This window comes from Chroicocephalus ridibundus, chromosome 6 (assembly GCF_963924245.1).
Source record: "Chroicocephalus ridibundus chromosome 6, bChrRid1.1, whole genome shotgun sequence".
In the NCBI taxonomy this organism is placed as follows: Eukaryota; Metazoa; Chordata; class Aves; order Charadriiformes; family Laridae; genus Chroicocephalus; species Chroicocephalus ridibundus.
The window spans coordinates 34,180,734-34,203,214 of record NC_086289.1 but is presented as its reverse complement, the minus strand read 5'-3'; the positions used below and the strand labels follow the sequence as shown (position 1 = coordinate 34,203,214).

The 22,481-nt window shown below is 44.5% G+C and overlaps 2 protein-coding genes across 3 annotated transcripts in view; one reads left to right on the top strand and one right to left on the bottom strand.

Moving 5' to 3' along the window:
• Positions 1-1,700: 1,700 nt before the first annotated feature.
• ZNF365 (zinc finger protein 365) lies at positions 1,701-22,094 on the bottom strand. 2 transcript variants are annotated; one of them, XM_063337556.1, is made up of 5 exons: positions 21,984-22,094; positions 20,975-21,713; positions 9,677-9,857; positions 7,616-7,653; positions 1,701-4,196 (listed from the first exon to the last, which is right to left on the bottom strand). In XM_063337556.1, the coding sequence occupies exons 2-5, from the start codon at positions 21,694-21,696 to the stop codon at positions 3,950-3,952; spliced, it is 1,188 nt and encodes a 395-aa protein (XP_063193626.1). In that variant the 5' UTR covers positions 21,697-21,713; positions 21,984-22,094; the 3' UTR covers positions 1,701-3,949. The 2 variants fall into 2 exon arrangements, with proteins under 2 accessions (XP_063193626.1, XP_063193625.1); XM_063337555.1 differs by having other exon boundaries at positions 20,975-22,094.
• Positions 21,266-22,481, top strand: part of RTKN2 (rhotekin 2) — a 47,961-nt gene continuing 46,745 nt past the window's right edge. Inside the window, exon 1 of the mRNA XM_063337554.1 lies at positions 21,266-21,399. The gene's annotated coding sequence lies outside the window, so the exon portion shown is untranslated. The remainder of the gene's footprint in view (positions 21,400-22,481) is intronic.

Below are 22,481 nucleotides of genomic sequence, written 5' to 3'. Positions count from 1 at the left end.
TGTTCGTGTCACAACAGGATCTATTTTTAAGAGCTTGTTGTATGTTTCATGTCATAAAATCACTTCTGGGATTATTTTTTCTAAAAAAAAATAAATAAAAAAATGCCATGCCCACTGCAGAGAGCACTAAAATAGGCCACTCCAGCCACTGCAGACAGGATGTATGGAAATAATCAGCATTAGTTTGAGGTAAGAACACATAGAGGCAACTATCTGGTGACGCAGAATAAAGAGAGAAAAGAGCACGATTTTGCTCAAGTAGATTGAAAGAGCGGGTGGCATTGGAAGGATTACTAGGGATGATAGAAGTGGTAATTTGTTTGACCTGGTAACTGCTCTGATTGGTGGCCATCCCTTTGAATACAAATATCCCGTTGAATGTTTCCACTAACTCTCCTGGAAACAAAACAAACATGTTCAGATCTCCTCTGGGATGGAGGAGACTGTTTTTACTGCTGAGGCAGAGGTGGGGGGGTCAGATGCCATCAAGTGCTTTAAAAACACAGGCAGGAGCGTCTCAAAATGATTGTGTTTGTTCTATACACAGCTCCAATTAAAGATCTCTGTTTCAATTAATCACTTGTTTTCCTGGCCTGTAACATTTTGTGTCGGTCAGAACATTTTGTTTTAACCAGAAAGCTCACCTGTAAGGGCCCAGTCAGTATACACACTGCTCTGAGATGGTTTTAGTTGTAGACAAGGTGTGATTTTAAAAATATATGTGGGAATGAGTCCAGGTCCTACTGAATTTCTTTGATGTGAGCATACAACCCACTTAGATGTCTTCAAAATGTCTTAAAGGGCAAAATGTGGTAACTGCTTCAAATACATTTTCAAAGATGAGTGGTCAAAAATATTTTAAAATCTACATTTTCCAATTCCAGTGTTATCTCCTCCCAAAGTCCCCCCAAGCTAACACCAGGAACGTTCAGCCTAGTTCATGTACTAATCCTTCTCAAGCATTCCACCTCTGTTAATGGGACGTGAAGTGTAGACGTGATACACACATCCAGTGGTCAAGTTCTGCTGATGATCAGACATCAACTTTAAAGATGAGCTAGTAAATTGTGTAAACGTGACTGGGAAGGAGCCTTTTTTCCTGATGAACATTATTCAGGCTCTCAGGTGTCAAAGGGACCTCATCTCCTCATCCAGTCTTCTGCAGCACTTCTCCCATGGGTTATCTTCTTGACAGGAACCTGGTTCCCCCAAGGGAAAACCTCTCTTTCCAAGTATAACCAGGGAGATACCTGACTAAATGATGATTCAGCAATTAGCAATGTGAGGGAGACTTTATCATCTACATTCCCCAGGAACCCCTCTACCCTTAATTTCCTCTGCCTGACCCTTCCCTCCACTCCCCCTACCTCTGCGTTGGGCAGGTTATCTGACCCATGTGGGTTATCTCAGGAATAATTTTCAAGGATCATTGCAGTAGGAGAGGGGCAGGTGACACATGCAAGCTATGCACGCAAGATGCTTTTGCTGTCTTTCAGCTTAGTTTGTAATGCTTTCAGTTTCTTTTCTTTTTTCTTCAGCTTCTCAATTCTTTCAAGACCACAGCCCAACTTCATTGACATGGTGTGTTATCTGAGGAACAAACAGAAGTCCAAGCGGGGCTGCTGCTTCTTGTCTTTTTCTTTGTTGTTGGGTAGGCTTTTGTAAGAAACATTGTATTTTCACAGAGTTAAACGACACAGTAACTGAGAAATATAACTTTATTATTAGAATGTTTATATTCTAAAAACTTTTACCTGGGGTTGCAGTACAATCCAATTTCTTCCTAATTAGCTAACCTGGCGTTTGTTCAGCAAGTGTTAACTTAGGATTTGAAAAGTTTAAGAACATGCAAACTCTTTTACTCTCTTTTTCTCTTCCTCCCCCGAAAGGACAACTTACAGTCAAGATTTTGGTGCAATAAATAATAAAATAAATATCTCATTTGTGAACTAGTAGTTGCACTTAACTTTGGTGACTAACAGAGTAGATAGGTATTTAAAAATAAAAATATTCTTTCAATGTCAAGTGGATAAAGGAACAGATGAATTATTTTACTTTATTATCTTTCTAAAGTTCACCTTTATCTTCTTCAAAAAGGGTCATTTTTTCAAGTTTGTAGAAGGATGCGGGATGCAATGGAAAAAACTAAAGGATGTTTCTATTTTGTGACTTGCCTAAGAAAGTTGTCATAACGTACGATCTGACCCAAACCCATGCAAGACAATTAACAACTCCTTTTCACCACACACAATGCCTAGCGTAAGGCCAAATGTGGCCTTGTGAGGTGGTTAAATAAATATTAAAATGTCATTACAACCTAAATACCTGAACTGGTTTTACACTGTGACTTTCTACTGAAACAGTGTTGAGAAACTTTAAACATATATCTGATCGTTCCATATATACTATTTCAAATAAAAGCGAGGAATAATACTCTCTTTCTTCACTCTGCTACTTTCTGGCAGCTCTGTACACTGACAGATGTATGACATCTGCAGTTACCTGATCCTAGCTGACTGATCAGTCATCTTCTGCTTTAAAAATATTGCAGCTCAGGTGCTTATTGCAGCAGTAATCATAGTGATACACTGTCTTTTAATACTCAGTTCTGCTTACAGTCATAGCTATAAAAAATGAAAAAACATTTTTCACAAATCTTTGTACACATACTGTAAAAATCACCTTCCACAAAAACAATTTACATCTGTTATGAGCATTTAAAAAATAAATTACACAGACTTGTCTCACCTACCCTTTCTTTTCCTTGAGAAAACAAATCTCATCAGTAACATCGACAGGATGTTCATATCTGTAAACATGGCATGAAGATTCGTGTTACCAAAAAACTGTACGCACAAAAAAATCATCTTGATAAATACTCCAATAAATAAGGATCCTTTTAATTGGCACAAACCAATGTAAACATGCGCATTCCTGTCCTGCGATCATCTCTAACTACCCTGCTCTTGGGTTTTCGTTGAAATTCAGGGATCTCTCAGAGATTACCATGTGAAGGGTTTCGGTTATGATCACAGCCGTTGTAGGCCTCTCGCCTAAAACCAAGCACAGGCATTGAACATGGTGCCGTGTAATGCCTTGCTTTCGCCTTTCGCTTGCTGTGTCACAGCTGGCAACAACCCGCTGCTGGCAACGGGGACTGAAATCTCTCCTGTGGCTCAACATGGGCCATGCCTGTCAGGGCTGCAGTACCAGCTTCTGGTCTCCTGGATGAGTGACACTAGAGCCTGGGACATATGGCAAAGCCATAAAGCTTCTGGAATTTGAAAGCTCTGCTTGAGACACCGGAACAGCCCAAACTTGTACCACCAGACAACCTGGCGGCTGGCAGGATCGAGGGGTTTAATGTATGTAATAAAATGTGGAAATGTGCCCGACCAGGCGTATGGCAGAAAATCCAGGATAGCAATCTACTGCTGTAAACAGCCTTCGAGCAACGCAAGTAGACCTTTTGCATCTAAGTACGTCTGTGCAGGTAACAGTTAATCATTGATCTTATACCTACCTAAGCTGAAAGGCTGAGTATTCAGGTGCCGATTAAATGGATTCTTCTGAACTTCAGCAACAGCACAGATGGAAAATAAATTACCAGGACGCATGCTGCCACTAAAATAATTAGACATACAGCCACAGTACTGCCCAGCAAGATAAATGCAGTCATTTAAAATAAGCTCTATAAATAAATAAATAAATAAATAAATAGAAAAACCTCCATGTAAACTGAAAAAAAAGTCACTTCTCTTACAGCGCCCAACGAGGGCATGGCATTACTAAATAGTATAAATCTTCCATACGGTATATATTTCTATATATTATATCTGATATGTTTTGGCATGGCCAGATGGATAGGAAAAAGTAGGATGATTAACTTCATTCAATATTTGTTCTGCTGAAGCCAAGCTCCTGCATTACTATATATTGCTAACCATTCCTATAGCGGTTTGGCCTTTTTACCCATCTTGGATTTTGTGCTCACTTTCCTGGCAGAGCAGACAGGTTCACCTTTCTTTTGTGCTCTCCATATTTCTCTTGGGCAATCAACAGGTTCATAGAAGCATTTCGCTGGCTGCAAGCTGGTTTTTTCATCTTTTGCTTTTTTCAACAAGATTCTTCCTTTTTGAAAGGAATGAGGCCTTGCGTCAGGGATGTTATATGAAGCGTGTTGACTTCCTCGGCTCCTAAAATTAGTAACAGTGATTATTAATAACTGTTACTCAATCTTGCAAACGGAAAGGTCCCCAAAATGTCCCAAACCCCTACATTTTTGACAACAGAAATAGCCTTGGTTTACCAGGCTGAAAGTTAAAAACAGAGCTGCAAAAGATTAATTACATTTCTCAGTACCCAAAAGCATCCCTCACTGTAAGAACCCCTACATGTGTTACTGGTGGAGTCTTCATGCATGTTCATCTACACTTTTATTCCGAGAGCATTATGCTGATTTTGGAGTGCTGAGACCTTACTGAGGTCTATATTCTCATAACTTGGTGATCTACAGGCATTTTAAAGATGCGCAGCAACCTACTGTAAAGAATGAACATCCCATGGTCTTTGGAAGACCACACAGCTCCAATAACTCTGTAGGAACTGTAGGAATTTCTTGGTGGGATCTCAGTGCTGCCCTGGATTGTGGCTGCTACTAACAGCCAATAGCTCAGGAAACTCCACACTCTGCCTTTGTGCTGTGCACCCATCTAAGGAAACTTTAGCTTTGCTTTTAGGCTGTGATTTGAAATGGGAGAAGAGGGAAGAGGAATACAGGAATTGGTGGGAAGAAGGATACAAAAGCTTAAAGGCCAAATTGAATTCTTTATTCTCTCTGTGATAGTTCAGGCCCAGCAGGATTTGCTGAAATCGGTGAGCTCAGGTGGAGTGACAGTACCGTACCTGGTGCTGCAAAGGCTGAACCATGTCCTCTGCTCCGAAATTTTGCTGCAGTTGCACAGTTTAGCTAATTAAGATCATCACAGTCCCTTTTAACACAATCTTGAAATGTTTTACAGCAGATACATGTAGTGTAACAGCAGTGCTATGAACACAAGGCACCAGCTCGCGTCTGCCCAGCTACTGTGACTGAAGTGAAGAACAGATGTGCTGATGTGCAAGTCGGTCTCTTAAGGGTTCCCGTAGGGCTATTTTCCATAGCTCGTTATTTCTGGAAACCACGTATCTGTAGTATTACTTCTCTTGGGAGTTAAACAATATTACACACTTGACAAAGCCAGTTTAGGAAAATGCTGTAGTTGTTCAAGTGCGTACAGTGCAAGCCCTCTCCCGCTCTTTAAAAGACCAGAAGGGTGTCACAAAAGCCTCTGTATTTGTCGGTGTAAGGCAGTGAAGGCCAGCTGACAGCACAGGAACCGAGTCTTACCTACAGAACAGTTTTACCTGGTTGGCAGCTTTGCCAACCAGACTTCGCTATGGGGAAGATTTTGGGGGAAGATGCTGTGCAGGTCCAAGCTGGAGCTTGCAGGTACTGTGCTATACTGATCTGGTGCAGGCCTGGGCTCTGACCACTTGCTAGAGGTTAGAAATTACTTATCTAAGTGCACAAGCGTTGGGCACTCCAGTTTACGATCACTTCTTGGGCACTGTTGTTACAGTCCATTACTTAGTTGTTGTTAGAAGATGTAGTGCTCTGTTTTCCCCAGATGTTGTTATGGTGGAAGTTACATCATTTATTCCCAAAGCACATGCAGGCGTTATTGCAGGTGGCTGCAGGTGATGTTAGTCACTGCTCTGCTGCACTGAATGATGCTATTAAAACCAGAAGGTGGTCAAGGTTAATATGATCAGAGGGGATTGCCTCAAAGAGCTAAACTGTATTTAAATTGAACAAGTTTATGGTATAGAAGATGGATGTCTATCCCTAATTCACAGTCAGGGGAAGAAGGTATCTAAAATGCATAGTGAACATCAGCAAAGGTCCGCCATGCCTTCAGGGGGACATTTCCTGAAAACAGCCAGAAGAAACTGGAGAATAGGAACTCGGAAGCAATGCAGAGGCCTTGGAGCAAGAGGGATTGCAAGTCCAGCCATTGATCCCAAACAACATAAGCCATCAGTGGCCCCAAAACCCCTGAGATTACACTGAATTTTCTGGATGGGTAGTAACACTTTCCAATTTTTTTAACTGGTACATACCATTAAAACCTCATTTTATGTACTCATCTGAGTTAGAGCTCTTAAAAAAGCTGGTGCAATGAATGCAAAGGGTGAATTCATCCACAGAACAGGCAGGGCAAAATAAAACTTTCCTGCTCGTCTGAGCATCTTCTCCTCTATCCTCCCTGCTTTGTAGGACAAGTTGGGATATTTTTAATCTGGTAACTTCAAATACAGGCTACTACTAAATTCTAGTTTTGACAGTGTCTTTTCAAAGGAGAAGTATATTAGCAGTTAATCAGAAACCTCTAAACAATTTCATATATGCCTTTGAACTCCCACTATTTGTCAGCAATTAGTGGGTTTTACCAAACTGTTATACTTAAACCAAAGACTTGTCCGTGGAAAGACTCATCTCACCAAGTCAATGAATTAACTGGTTATATTTTAATTCTATTTTCCTTGATTCCAATCATATTAAGACATCTAAAAGCCCCAAAATTGTATACATAGTCAACTCAAAATCTACTTTGGACAATCAAGTTTTTCCAGAATCTCAAATCAGCAGGAAAAATTATTAATGCAAACACTGCTTATCAGCAAAAGGGTACTTGGCCAGTTGCATGCTAGGACTAAGATATATGAAAAACAAAAACAACCCAAAGACCAAAAAGCACCCCCCAATCCAGTAGGCTGTATGTTGTATTTTTAGTTTATTTTCCAGCCTATCCATCTGTACATGTGTCTCAGTCTTCCAGTAATTCTTGAACTTGTTGTTCAAACACAAACAAATCTGGCAGGGACGCAGAAGTCCCAGCCCTGTGGTGATGCAAGAGGTTTCATGGCAATGGGAAAAAGACCCAAACCTGTGTCCCCACTAAGAAAGGTTGCCCTGCAGGAGGATGCACTGCCTGACCATCGCTTGGCCGAGCAGCACGCGTGATGCTCCAAACCAGCCACTGGGACTCATGACCAAGTCGCAAAGACATGGGAAACCAGCCCCAATTAGTTCTGCTGCTCCCAGGACAGCTGCTTGAAGTAACCTGAGATGTTGGTAGTGCCCACGCTTTGTCCGGGCACGTGTTTGCTTACACGTGATTTTTAAGTCGACAGTGTTACTGTTAGTTAGGAAGTGACAACTGTCTGTCTCCTACCTACAGAATGTTAAAGATACTTTCAGCTGAAACTTGCCCTGTGTTTGCTGAAGAGATGCAACTACTGTAGCTTTGCAGTAGGCTATTACAGTAAGCAGGAAGGAGTCATTCATTTAACAGAAATTATTCTTTAAAGACTATCTGATTTTAACTTTGATTTAGCAGAAATCTTGTTTTTCCTCTACTACATGACTTAAATATAGGTCATACTCAGGTATGGAAGCTGATCCAAACCCAACCTGATTCAGGCTTTTGGATAAGGTGAAATGCAAAAGCAGAAATGTAAGCATGCCAAGTTAGTATGTTTAAGTAAGAGAAAAATAGAGAGATATACATACAGGCATCTGGGTTTCTTATTTAATGAAATGTCTGTAAACTGCAAAGAAAACAGAAACAGGTTATTACTATTATATTATCAGGTAACTAAAGTACAGGTATTAAATACATGTAGTCTTCAAAATCCTATTTCCATTCTCACCTGCTATTAAAACTAGAAGAATATTAATGAAAGAAACTGAAAAAAGAACCTTTTACAGATGATTACTCCTCCAACTTATTACATCTGTTTTTAAAATTCGTAACATGTGAGTTGTTAGTTGCCGGATTCTTCCCCTTTGTTTTTACCATATCTATAATCAAAGTAAATTGCTAAAGAAGCTTGGGCTGAACAGAGATCTTTCACATTAGATTAAACAGTATGGATCCAATGAGAAGTAATTATTGTGTTCAAGATAATTAATAAGGGACAGTGCCTGAATAAGCTGTATTAAATTAACTTTCTCTCAGAGCCTTTAATTTTGCAGCGATACATTTCCTTCGCACAAGTGGCTAGGAAACTCCAGCTACGAGCCCTTGGCTCTGCCTACGGCAGCACTGAAGGCTGGAGGGTGAGAATGTGGGCGTCCCTCTCCCTTCCCAGCCCAAATCCTGAGACCAGCTAGGGACAGCATTGCCTCAGTGCCAGCACGACTTCGCATGACTTCATTTTTAACAACAGTTTGGTTCACAGCGTGGAAACACTTTGTCTAGTCCCTCTTTTAGTGGGGGTCAGGAAAGGAGGTGTTTCATGCCAGCTCAGCCTAAATCAGTCTGGGTACTAAATCGGTTCTTTGTACTGATCACTGCTACTAGACTGAGCCTTTGAATATCATTTAATGAAGTCACCGAGCCAAGCAAGTCAGATCTGGCATCTGAAAATGATTATGTTCTCGTAAACGTTCCCTCTGTCCCTGGTATTGTCCACACTTTGCAGATGGATTTCTGCCCAGCCTAACTTCACTTGTCATCTGTCTTGGATGGAGTCTGGAGCCATCTCATGGTGTGCTTTTCTGTAATTACCTTCTGAAGGTCAGGCTGGTCAATATTTGGATGGATGACCTCACAGGAATGCTGAAGTCACTCAGAAAGCACGGCAGCTGCCTCAGAAATTAGTGCCTTCCCCAAGGGACACTGCTGAGCCAGGGATCCCAGTAAACACATCAAGAGCAGGGGAGACGATTTGATACTGAGGCCCATCTTTATAGTCCCCCTCAGTGTTCTCACAGACACCATTTGAGGTGTCCCGCACTAGATTTCAGCACATCCACATTTCAGGTGGATGAACCTGATCCACATTCAGGTCTTGCCTAAAGTTCTTTGTCTTCCAAGTGGCTATGGGAACCTTTGCTTTCCACCATTGCATCCCTGTTCAGTGCTGTGCGTAATTAAATGCCTTTCCTCTCACCTCCCAGGATAAACAGTTACTTAACATAGGGGCATTCATTTAAACTGAAATCTCTTTGGAAGTCACGTGGATGAGACTTGACATATAAAGGTAATGCATTGTAGAGAAAATACTGAGTTTAAGTATTAATAATGAGGGTTTTTAAAGAAATCATGTATTTTAAAACACAATGTTCAGACAGCTTTGGTTTCTAATCTGTGGGGATCCATTCACCATTTTTAAGAGTCCCGTCATAGGTAACTACGGAAAGCAACCCATCTTGCCAGCAGGCTGATGTGTCCTCTATAGGGATCCACACCTTTCCTGAAAATCTTTAGAGATCTCCAAAAAACTGCCAAGTCATTAAGTGACATAAAGGAAAGTGTTTCTTGCAAAGGTAACAGCAGCAATAGCCAAAGACAGGAAGAAAAAGTTAAATAGTCTGGCAAATAGTTCATTATTCTCTGCCCTCCCTTTCCCATCTTTGGCTTCTGCTGCTCTTACGCTCTCTGCTCCTTTCAGTCATGTGAAGTGGGAGTTTAAAACATAAATAAAACAAGCCCAAAGAAACATCGTACAAATCCAAATCTGTCTGGAGTAGCAATTAGCCCGTCCCATTGAGCCCACCCATATTCATATTCCAGTACTTTCCCACTGGTGGTGGGTGACAGTGAAGGGAAGGACTTTGCTGGCTTACCACGTGCTCGCTGACATCGGTGTGGTTGCACACCATCTGCTGATTTTGGTAATATTCTAGCTGCCTTTCTGCCAGATCCACGCGCTGCAACAGGTTCTCAATGAAGTGCTGGAGCCTGGCTTTTCCCCGCACTTCTTTTTCTGCCGCTTCTTCCAGGAAGTGGTTGAAAGTAACAACTTCTCTGCAAGACGGAAACAGTGCAAAGAGGCCACATTTAAATAACGGGAAGGGCCCTGGTCTCAGCAAATTACTGTTGCTTCTCCTGTTTTTCACGGTGGTAGCTCACGGTGGCTAATTACTGTCCTTCACCTCTACTAAGAGATTTCAACCTTTTTGTGGACACTTAGTGAAGAGCTGGAACTCTGAATGCTGAATTTACGATTATGGGCAGTGGATTTGGGTTTTTTTGTCACATTATTAAGTCCCTTGGGAATAGTCCTTAGGGCAGGGTCCTAAGGGTAGGGCAGAAATGTCATTAAGCATCACTTCTTGAGGTATCTGGAGACACCTACAGACACCTTATCTTTTTTTTTACTTACCCACATGAATATCAGCCCAGAAACAAGAGAAGTGGATTTATCTTCCCAGTTCATCAAAATCTCACAGTGGTAGTTTAATGTTGCTACTAGGGTGGTTCCTAACTTGAAAAAGCTACTGTGGCCATAAAACTTCATTTTGGCTGCAATCCTGCAAGTGTGTCAAAGTGCAGTGTTATGATCTGGAGCTAGTGGGAGCATGGGAGATGAAGAGATAATCTACAGATTATAGACCAAGGAGTATGTGCGTGGGAAGAGCATGTTTGAGGTCAGGAGTTTAGAAACGTTTCTGGTCTGGTAACACGACTGGAAGAAAGAGATAGCACCGCTGACAGTGAAAGGTCCCAGTTCTGTACTGAGACATAGCTCTTTTTGAAGTGCTCTGCATGCTATCAATTTACTATCATTAATCGGGTCACCATTTGCACCTCTGATATCAGGAGTTTCGGGGTGGGAGACGTTTGGTTACAGAGTGAGCCATGTATTATGAAAAACGGCAAATCTGAGCATGTAGGATGCTACGTGCCTGGATAAACAGTCCTTGCTCTGCCAATGAAAACATGTTTTTTGCTTTGTACAAAACTGAGGGGGTGGGAGTTGGGGCAACCAGTGCTTGCCAAACAAGAAAGGGCGTGATTGCTTGGAAGAAATACATCACCTGAGGAAAAAAGCATTTTAAGCAGAAACTAGGAAACAGTTTGTAGCAGAAATAACCTTTCCAGGCTTAGGTTGTTTATAACAAATCCAAAGTTTCTCTGCATTCCATTGTTTTAACTCACTATAGTTGTAGATAATTGGTTTAACTCAGTATAGTCATTTTAACAGTGAGCTAAGAGTTAGGCACAAGCGGTCAGTTATGGAAATTCACCATCTAGGATTCAGGCTGTGCCTGCCTGCTTTAAAGCAAGAGCAAGAGGCTGTTTGCATGGCTGATCTAACTCTGGGAATGAGGTAAAAACAAGTACGGGTTGTTTGGAGGAAGAACATTAGTTTATATTAACTTGCCCACAAAATCTGGTTTAAGAAATGGAGAGGTACCTTGTATGTTAAGCCCAGCTCTGTACAGCTTCTGTGATTATTAGCTTGCCCAGAGCAACCTGGTAATAAAAAGTACTAAGGAATGCTTAGGAAGAAGCCAATCCAAACTCATTAAGGACAATTTGAGGGCTTTATTCTCACCGCACTTGCAGCATCGTAGCTTCTTTGATTTCATGATGCCACTCTGGATTTATGTTAGCATAGGAGCAACCCAAAGCCCTTGGCACTACAGCAGGCTCCTCTTTTACAGTGGGCAGGAAGCTCCAAAGGACAGAAACTCAGCAGGTCGGCTCCAAACCTCTCCTCTTGGGAGGGAAGGAGAACTGCACATGGCCTGCCAGCCTGCTGGCCCTCCAGCGGGAAGGCTGAGCAGAGTGGGGAGCCACCAGCCCAGGACACCAGGAGGGCGTCCCTCCCAGGGCCACAGCCAGCTCCTGTGTTTGGCTGCAGCAGGATGCCATGGGCATCGAGTACCTGGCATTTGTTTATAAAAGGGTGATAGTTTCAAGGACACTAACGTCTGTAATTGTGTCGGGAAAGGTAATTAAAAAGCATTCATTAATCGCCTGCTCCACGGCACGAACAGATGACTCACAAATTTTCCTTTCCTACAAATATCTCATCAGTGAGGTGTGCCATAAGGGGTACAGGGGAAGCAGTGTTTTTTCTGGAAGGCTTAGATGACTATCAGGAGGAGAACAGACACATAGTGTCAATAAATTCCCTACTATTTTCCCTGCTTTCTAGATTATTCAACATAACTTGGCATCCTACATGCCATTATTTGTAGGAACTGTTATTAGCAGCAGTAGTAGCATTTCCATAATTTTTCCCTGTTTGTTTAGCTGCCTCTATACAGCCTATGGACCTGCCTTTTATAAATTTTATCTAAAAATTTTCCTTTGGGCTGAAATGGTACAAAATGCTCTGTAAATGCCCTTTATAAAGACAGGAGCCAGAATATACCCACCCACTAGGTCTCGGTCACGGCCCTTGTCCTGATAAGCAGCATTTCTCTTAGTTCAGCTACTTACTCTGTTTATGCTTCATTCTCATCTCTCAGAAGAACAAGCCCCGCAGAGTGACTGCTAATAAGTGTCTCTACTTCCTCCAGCACCTCTTCCTCAGGGAGCTCACTCCGTGCCACGGCTATGCCTTGGTTACGTGAAGGGAGTTCCCAGAAGAATTTTTACCCTCCTCCCACCATGAACAACAGGGAAATGGTTCAAAGAAGTAGTGTAGCTTCCTGCAGCTGCTGTTTACCTGTTTAATTGGCTTTCTTCTCTCTTGTAGTTTGCCCAGACTTTTTCTTAGCCATACTGATGACCCTCTCCCTCCAATTCTACTTTTAGATATCTGCGATGATTTTTTGCTTATGTTCTGAATTTTTACTTTCGATTTATTTGTCCAGGCCTCTGCCAGTTTTGGGGGGATTATGTGATACTATTTCTATCTTTTACTCTCTGCTCTTACGCTTGTGGAAAGATGGATGTTCACAGAGGTCAGATGCTGCTCCTCATGAAGTCGGGGGGAAACTGAGCCCATGGGCTCATACTGTGGGGCCCAGTTGGTAGCAGCGTAAACCAGAGCACAGCAGCACAGGCCCACTGGGCTGTGTCTTGGCAGAACAGCCTCGTCAGCAGCACTCACCTGAAAAAGGAATCATTTGTTAAAGCCTGGCTCAGACATGAAGCGTTGCCCTTTCTAATGAGAGGTCTCTGCTACCCTGCGCTGACTATTCTACATCTGGAGCGCTGCCGCTATACTGAGAAGAGGTTACGTAGAGTTATTAACTCCCCTTGGGAACTCCTCTGCTCTCAGCATCACCTTGCTCTGCTCCTCCCTTTGCTCCCTGCCCGTCAGCCTGCAGCCTCCTGCCCCTTTTCACTCACTGCACCCTGTCACTCCCTGTCGTGCTCTAAGATCTACATCCTGCCACTGAATTTTCTGAGCGGAGCAGATGATGCTCCGTGCAGCTCAGATCTCTGTAAGTTTCTGGAATGGACAGCAGAGTGATCTCCTCTGTTTGCTCATAGTTTAGTATACTGATATCAAGGTACGCTCTATAGCAAAACATTCTGTTAAAGGGCTGTGACTGGGCAGCAGGGAGAAAGGTGGGTTTCTTGCTTTGTCTTGGGTGCTCTTGTCAGGCAAAACCTTTCAGGAGGAGGGGCTGCTGCTGCTGCCCAGAGAGCAGAGGGCACATCAAACTGCCAGCAGCTTGTGGCGACAGGGTGAGGGAAGCAAGAGGGAAAGACAAGGGGAATGCAACCCGGGAGGTGTCCAAGAGGAGCCTGTACCAGTACGTGAAGCGGCCCTACAAGAACGCTGGGGAGGGGCTGTTTGCAAGGGCATGTAGCGATAGGACGAGGGGCAATGGTTTTAAACTAGAGCGGGATAGGTTTAGATCAGACATTAGGAAGAAGTTCTTTACAATGAGGGTGGTGAGACACTGGAACAAGTTGCCCAGAGAGATGATGGAGGCCCCATCCCTGGAGACATTCAAGGCCAGGCTTGATGGGGCTCTGAGCAACCTGACCTAGTTGAAGATGTCCCTGCTTACTGCAGGGGGGTTGGACTAGGTGACCTTTAGAGGTCCCTTCCAACCCAACACATTCTATGATTCTGTACTGCCAGACTGCTGGAGAAGAGCTCTTCCCAGAGCCAGAGGAGTCCAGGGGGAATCTACTGCAGTGCAGCAGGCAACCCGGAGGTGCTCAGCTGAAAAAACAAGTGCAGAGGGAAGCACTCACTGTAGGAAAGAAAGACTAGCTGCTTTTACTTTAATCTGACTCTGCCAGGGAATTAACCTGTTATAGTTAACCAGACTTAACTAATTCAGCGTTTTGCATTCTAGCTGCAGCCTAGCTGCCCTTGCAGAAAAGCTGCACACAGTCTGCCTTGAAACTTTTCCTGAAACCTTCTTTATGGAGGCTGGTGTCACGAAACAGCATGAGATGTGGTAAATAAAGTTACAAATCTTTAGACTGAGTAGGTGACATCTATTCTTCTGCCTTTACCACTAGATTATGCAGTGCTCCTTGCAGAACCAGTGAGCTGCAGTTCTTATTTACCAGAGCAGTTGGTGGGATGTGGACCCTGCAGATCCCCTTAGTATTTGTATGGCTCTCAGCAGTTAAGCATGTGATGCACAGAGTAGGTGCAGAGGTTGGGACAGCTCCAGCTCCTTAACAACTGACAAGAAAGGCTAATAGTTCCTCGCATTGCGACCGAGCCCTCCTACAGAAGCATAATACCGGTCCCAGGACTATTTACAGCAACTTCGACACCCGCAACTGCTCTGTAGGTGGAGACAAGCATGAGGCTCTATGCAGACTCTGCGCCCGAGTATCAAATCCCTTTAGAGAATTGCATTGGGAATAGCTCTCCTTAAAATCAATAGAAAACCAAACACTTACACTATTTTACCTGAAGATGGAAAAATGCCTACTACAGTAAGCAGTAAAGTGATTTACTTCTGAAAATTTCACACGTGATTTACTTGTGTGAAAATATTTTAAATATGTACATTCATTAATGCTGCTGACCTCATCCGCCATCCCATTGGTGTTACTGCCTGAGGGCTGCTATCTGTTATTCATTAGGTTGTGGTTTCACGTTCCTACACCACTATCAGCACGTTTGGTTTAAGAGGTTCACGCCTCCTCCCCTCTGAAAGTTACTGTCCTACCAGTTGCACCCATTTAGTGGGTTGTGCTCTAGATCTGAGCCCTGAACTTACTGTGAAGATTAAAATGCTTTATTTCAGAGAGCCATTCTGTGGGATAGTCACGCTACGCTTGAACTGGTGCAGCTGGGGGGTAGTAATCTCTTGAGTGGGAAGATGAAAGACAATGTGGAAGAAGGAGTAGGACCACCTAAAACTGACGGTGGAAGAACAATGTGTAGTTGTGGTCATATTCCTCTTAAAGCAAAATCAAAGATGTTCTGTTGTAGAAAAAAAAAAACATATTTTAAGGAAAGCTGTTGTTTTAAAGCATAAATCACAGTGATCTCTAAAAGCCGACTCTTAATCCTATTGTCGGGATGTTACTAACACAGATAGTTCCATTAATTGCAAATTTAAGGTGAAGCCAGTAGCAAGAATAACTGCTCCCCACCACAGCTATTCTGAAATAGCCCTCGCGTTCCAGGCTATGTCAGAACAGAAGCATGACCAAACGGTCTCAAAACAAATGCATTAGACTGGTTAGAGAAACAACTGTCTGAGATATGGCAATGTACTACATTAACGTTCTTACCCAATAATTAGGAGACAAAGTGAAATTTTTTAAGTCCCCGTTGAAGGTAGCTTCCAGTTGAGGACCATAACTTCAAATGCTTACCCTGTTCAGACTTACTTAAAATCAAACTCTGTCAGTTTTGTTTTCTTACATAACTTCCAGAAACAAGCCTCTCAGTGTGCTCTAGAAGTTAAGTTCATAGCTGATTTTAGTTTCAATGGTTTTCTTGATATCTTATTCAACACAGTCTTATTCCCTTTGGGCAGGCTTCTGTGTTATCTTTAAGATCACAGTACTCACTCTGAGTTGCATTCTTCTTCATCAAACATCGAATAATCCCTTTCTGGGCACACTTTCTAATTAAATCATTTGTTTGCTCATCAGCTCTGCTGAAAGCTTGATCCTGTAGCCATCGTTCATCAAAACTGTTCACAGCCCAGCTGAAGCAGGTTGGTGACCTGGGACCCATCTTTGGTAGCTGTGCCTGCTTCTCTACAATGTACAGTTTTCTTTTTTTCTCCCCAAATAATAATAAAAAAACCTTTTGGCTTTTGACGTTCTAAATATGAGAGTGACACAACAGTGACTTCTTAGAGTAACACTACTTCAACTATGTATTCGTACAGTTAGTGTGGTACCTCCACTTGTCCTACCCCTCACCACAGCTCATCTCCATGAAGGCATCACACTACTGTAACAGCATGCACCCGTGTCCATATTAGCAGAGCCATTTTTGTAAGGGAAGAGGAATAAAATTTAACTAAAAAGATATTCTTTGCTTTATTGCTGCCTTTGTTGGACTGCTAGAGGCTTTATTTAAAACAAACAAAATATAATCAACTGACAAGTCTAAAGAAATAACTTTACTGACCCTACAAACTCTTCAAATGGGCAGCCCTGTGCCTGCTGATGGCCTAAACCAACATTCCTCCCTTTTATCAGAATGAGAGGTCAACAGTAAGTCCTCAGAGTGCTGTCATTTGAAATTAGTGCTTTGATTAGCAACAACAATGTAACTGTGAGAAGAATTTACTCTCCATACAGCTATGAAGCTTACAGACTTGCTGGTTGCTTTGGAGAACACATCAGACAAACCAGGTTCTGATAATGTGGCCACTTGGTGGATCACAGTTTTTTATCTATCTCCCATGCTTGGTCCAGGCAAAGGCTCGGGACATATGGGCTTTTACAGGTAGAACAAAGTGGCAGAAATGAAATTCCAGCAAGTCAAAGTGACCTCAGGTCTAGTGGCTCTGCTGAGGATTGCCAGAGTCACAGCAGTGCGATGTCTGCCTTCGCTAGGCTGTGCTGAAAAGAAAGACGTGAGGCCTAGAAGAGCTCCATCTCCTTATTCCAGAAACCCAGATTTTTAAACAAAGAATTTATATCTCTCCTCCCTAAGGCTTCTTGGGGCTTCCTAACCAAATTACTCTTGCTAACGTACATTTTTCCTTTCCCTTAGCTTTCCTGTTGGAGTTCACAATCAGATCCAAAATCAGAACTGTTATACAAAGTTTAATTGTACTGTTATTTTCTGTCATCTTCTTGTATACCCTTCTAAAGAGGAAGCTTCTTAAATCCCAACTTTTTTTTTTTTTTCCCCATAGCCAATGTATAGGTCAGGAGTGATGGTTAAACCCACAAATACACCCTCTCTGCCTTCCGTATCTGGTTAATTCTTTCATTCTCACATGTAGGAACAGGTCAAGCCTAACAGCCCAGACAGGTCCCTGGCTTATCTGGGCACATTTTATAAAGATGAAAATATACTAGATTGTTAAATTCAGTATTATGGAGTAATTTAATCACTGATAATGACTGTCCATTCATATAAGATACTGCCAGTGTAGGTGGACTTGGAGGAATGCTCAAATATGGGCTTAGTATAAACACCTGTAATTTCTTTATCAGAACATAGTTACTATTCAAGAGTTACTTGAAGGGATCCCTATAGAAGTTGGCAGCTTCTTTTCTAGAAGAGCCTCCAAAGAAGAGTTTTTGTGACCTTACCTAAGATTTGGACTAGAACTTTTCCCCCCCCCCCCCTCTTTTGGATAGTTTTTGGGGTTGGGTTTTTTTGCTTGGGGTTTTTTTTTTTGTTGTTTCTAATTCTCAGATTGATCTAGAGTAGCCATACCTCACTCTCTTTTGGGATCTAGAAGTGCATATTGATTATAAACCCTTTCTTGCCTTCACATGCACCCTATTCCATGATCTCTGGTAGTGGGGAAAACCATTCAGAAACCAAGGGAAGACTGGTTTCCTTTACTTCCTTAGAAATAGTATGATAAGGAGGTGTTTCTGGGAAGAAGGTGTTTTCTTTTTCCTTCTACAAAGAGGAAAGAGGAACAAATTTTCAGCTACAGTGGCTCAATATCAATGCTAGTTTTGGGAAAGTTATCCATATTCACAAGATTGATTATGAAAAAAAAAAAATCCAAAGAAACTGATGAAAGCATTTATTTCTGAAGGTCAGCAAGTATCAAAGCAATCCCTAAGGGCTGCCTTTGACTTTCCACAGTCTGCAGTGAGAACTCCTGCTTCTGCAATTTCCATTAAGCAGTCTTGTTTGGCTTTCTAATCATCTGGACTTCTTCCAGAAATCAAAGCCAAAGTTGAGATCCTCCTTTTTTGAAGGAGAAAGTCTTTTCAGCACACTAAGTAAGTAAGTTTTTGAGCACACAAAGGACTGAACATATAGACAGGTCTCAGAATTTACCAACAGTCCATGAGAAAACCAGACAAGTGTCACTGTTGTTATCAGAGTCATGAACATCCTTTCTTCTCCCTCTACTAGGGCATACCATCCGGCGCCTCCTGGCTACTGGTGCAAAGTTAATGTCCCAAACATTTTTAGAGATTCAGATCTGACACGCTGCCCCTATAAGTACTAGTCCTGCTTTTACTAAGCATTGTTTATATCTACCTTCCTTCTCAAATTGCTAATTATACAATGACCTTTTAATCGGGAAGCCATACAGCGCGTTTTTCTATGGCACTATCCCTTGTTACCCTCCAAGATGGGAAATGCAAGAACCGTCTGAACAAGAAAAAAAAAAAAAACATACCTTCAGCTTTTCCTAGGTGATCTCTACCTCTTCGTATGCCCTGCCTACCCTCCCAGGCCCCTCAGAGTACCTTCACAGTGACTTCAAAGAGGCAACCCTATGGGGCTTGGCACTGGCATATACAAAACCATACCGTTACTCCCCTCTTTCCCCCTCTGCTCTCCTGGTTTGAGGGCTGATATTCCTTCATCCTACCCACTAGCATGCATTAGGCCCGTTTACCTTTAGAAATTAACAGACCACTGTGTAATATCTAGTCACTCATTCCTATTGCTGCTTTTGCTTCCAAGTTTTTTTAATCTTCTTTATCGAAAGCTGAAGCAAGCTAGCGGTAATCCTAGAAGAGCAATATCCTGCGTACTCAGGTGAAGTCTCCTGTGTGGCTGCCTCTTTTGCTTAGTCAAGTCACCTTCAGTCATCCCCGTAACACCAACTCAGGAGCTACCTCCTCATCTGCTTACGCGTTCACCCTCTTCCTTCAGAGATGAATTATAAATTTGTAATGAATTGATGGATTATGATGAATTTATGAATTTAGAACTATAACAACAATCATCTGAACTCCTGCCCCTTTCCTGAGCCTGGCAATGTCCTAGTGTGAAGGACAGTGTTTCCCTGCTTCTCTCATTCCGTGTTCAGTCTTTTCTGGCCTCAGAACCACAGCCTGTCACTGATGCTAGCAAGCATTCTGCCAAGGGGGCAAGTGGCCTCTTCCTAATATAGTTTAAAATCACAACTTTTGCTGCCTTGTTCTTCTCACAGATCAGTGTCCTTTGCTGTCCTCCCTGTATCATACCCATTCTTTCTACCCAGATAACTCCATTCTCCCCTTCCTCTTTTTCCATGAGCTCTTTTCTTTCGCAGCACTGCAGAAGTCAGGTTTCGCTCCACTGAATGGCTTCTGCTTTTGCCTGACAGTCATGTTTTTCCTGTGGATCTCAAGCCTTGAATTTAAAAAAACCAACACATTCTGTGTTTAGTTTGGGGTAAGATTCACACCACTTAACTTTAGATACCTGAAGTTCAGCATCTAGCCAAGATGGCTGCTTACCTGAGGTCTCCCTCTAGTCTGCAGAGGGAGGACAGATCTCCATAGAGCAATCCCTCCCTCTCTAAGATACTTTTCTAGAACAAGTAGGATGAATCATGTTGTGAAAGAGCCCATAAGGGGAGCTTGGCTAGATGGGAATACCAGAACTGCTTCAAACTGAAGTTATCTTCATGGCCTCCATCCAGCATACTTTCAAATCTGTCTCAGTTCCTCTATTATCTTTAGCTTTATCCTGGGCCCTTCAGTCTTCTCTTCCATGAAGATCCCCTGATGTTCAGAAATCAGATGTTCTGTTGAATATTCCCCTTCAAGGATGATACACACCCCAGAGGTTCAAACCCCACCACCTTTGCTGTCCCCTCTCCTGGGAAATCTACAGCACTGCCTCAAGATAGATGACTCCCACTGATATAGGGGCCATCATCATCTTTTCTTTCTGATCCTTAGACTACAGGAAGGAGCGATGAAAGCCCTCCAAACATCCTACACTGAACTCCTACACCACCTTCCTTCTTTCTTCTGAGATCAGCGTCATGGCAACTAGCACTTCTCATCCTCCCTTTGTAAGCTGATGAATTGGTTTAGAGGCACTCCATTACCAAGGCTCTTTATTTGCATTCCTCTAAAATAAGTTGTGTTGCTCTGAAAAGCCTGAAAGGTTTTGGCAAGTGCCGAATAAACTAAGTAGTTCATGTATAAATAATATATCAGCTATCACTACATATTTAATGGATGCATCACGAACATATTTTTAGATGGCCTAGGTCAGTCAGAACAACTCTGGCATCTGCTTCCTGTTCCCATATAAGCGACCCCAGTTTCACAGTTCTGGGTCTGCCTGGAACACCTACTTGGATGTGGCCTTTGGAGAGCTGGCTCCAGTACAGGAGACCATCCCACGCCACTGGCAGCCTTCTGACCACGGTGGGGTGACTTCAGGGAAAAGGTGCTATTTGGTAGTCTTACCTACTTCCTCCGGCACTCACCCACCCATCTCTTCTTAAAAAGATAACGGATTAGAGGTGTCACTGTAAATCAGATTACACGTTGATGATAGCTTCTGCTTGACCCTACCCCCATGAAACCAGGGACCCAACCAGGCATTAGAGAGTGTAAAAGTCAGTCACTGGGGAGTCAAGCATGAAAGCCACCTGCTCGGGGAGCTGTCCCCTGCCTTGCAGGGGACACAGTGACATGGGCCGCAACTTTAGAGACACAGTGATCAGAGGCTGGTGAGCACCAGGCCCTTTCATAACCAGCAAGCAACCGAGCCGTCCCCATTCTTCTCCCCCCGAAAGCTTTTACTCACCCAGGTGCTGGCCAGCCCACCCAAAGCCATCAGCCCTCACCTCCCCACTTACTCCTCTTTCCGGTGAAGCTCCTCCTCGGACTCGGTGAGGCGCTGCTTCAAGGCTGCGATCATCTCCACGGCCACGTCCACCTGCCTGCTGAGGGCCCGCTCCCGCCGCTGCACCTCCTGCTTCTTCTGGGACAGCTGCACGAAGGCCGCCCGCACCTCCAGCAGCTCCGCCGTCTTCTGGGCCAGCTCTTTGGTAAGCTTGTCGATTCGCTTCTCGATCGTTTTGTCCACGGCCTCTACCATCCTGTTAAACTTTTCTCTGACGTGTGCCTCGAAGGAGGCTTTGGAGTCAGTGGCCGGCAGGCCGGGTTTAGCGATCTGCTCGCCGGGAGACTCGGCTGACACATAGTTTGCCACGTAGGAGACGGGCCGCTCGGCTTCCACCTCTCGCTTCGTGCCCTCGAAGGAGGCATCACAAAAATTCAGGTAGGACCCTTTTTGCCGCAGGGCGCTGCCGGGGCTCCCCAGGCTGCCGGGGGTGGCGGGCTCGGGGGGGGAGACCAGCTCCGCGTCTTTCAGGGGCGAGAAGAGGCTGCCGCTCTTGGTGAGGAGGCTCCTCTCCTCGTAGCTGTGGCTGTACTCCAGGTGGGCCCGCAGGGAGGAGAGGCTCCGGAACCGGCTGTGGTCGCCGCATCGCGGGCAGCGGAAGGGAAGGCAGACGCCGAGGCTGCCGAGCGGCTCCTGCCAGGGGTGCCTGCCTTCATCCCGGGCCGGCTGTTGCATTCCTCGCCGGGCCCTGCCTGGGGAGAAAAGAGCCCGCGTTCACGCCCGCCCGGGGCCGGGGCAGCCCCGCCCGGGAAACTTGGGAAACTTTCCCGGTGATTTTTCAGGGCTACCGGGCCATCTCCAGCCGTCCGGCAGGGCACGGCCAGCCGCAGGGCCCCGCCGGCGCGACGCGGCTCCGCTCGCCTCGGCCGCCGCCCGGGGCCTTGCCGGGGCGGAGCGGGGCCGGGGCCCGGCTGGGCGCTGGCCTCCGCCGGCCGCAAGGTCGCTGTCGCCGCCGCACTCACCCGACTTGTTGCTGGCGGCGGTGGCGGCGCGGCGGCGGCGGCGGGGGAGCCGTTTTCAGCAGAGCCGTAAATCAGACCCAGCGCGGCGCCGCCGCACGCTATCGGCGCCCGGGCGGGGCGGGGCCGGGCCGGGAGGGGCGGGCAGCGCGGCGCCCGGGCTCCACCGCGGGCGGCGGCGGCAGAGGGGACGGAGCGGGGGACGCGGGGACGGGGAGCCGGGGTCGTTCCCCGGCCAGGGAGCCGTGTCTTCCCACCCCCCCGCCCCGCCTCGGGCACCGCGTGGTTGGGGTTCGTGGGGTGTTGCGGGGGTCCTGTTAGCCTGTGTGTGTGCGCGTGTGTTGGGGAAGTGCTGAAGAATAAGACGATTAAAACCGTTTCAGCAGCAAGACAAGACACGTGCAAATAGGTGTAACCTGGCCTTGGCTTTCTGGGAGCGTAATTGTGTGTGGTAACTATCGTTAGTAGCCAGAAAAGTATCTTTTCTGTAAATATTACTCT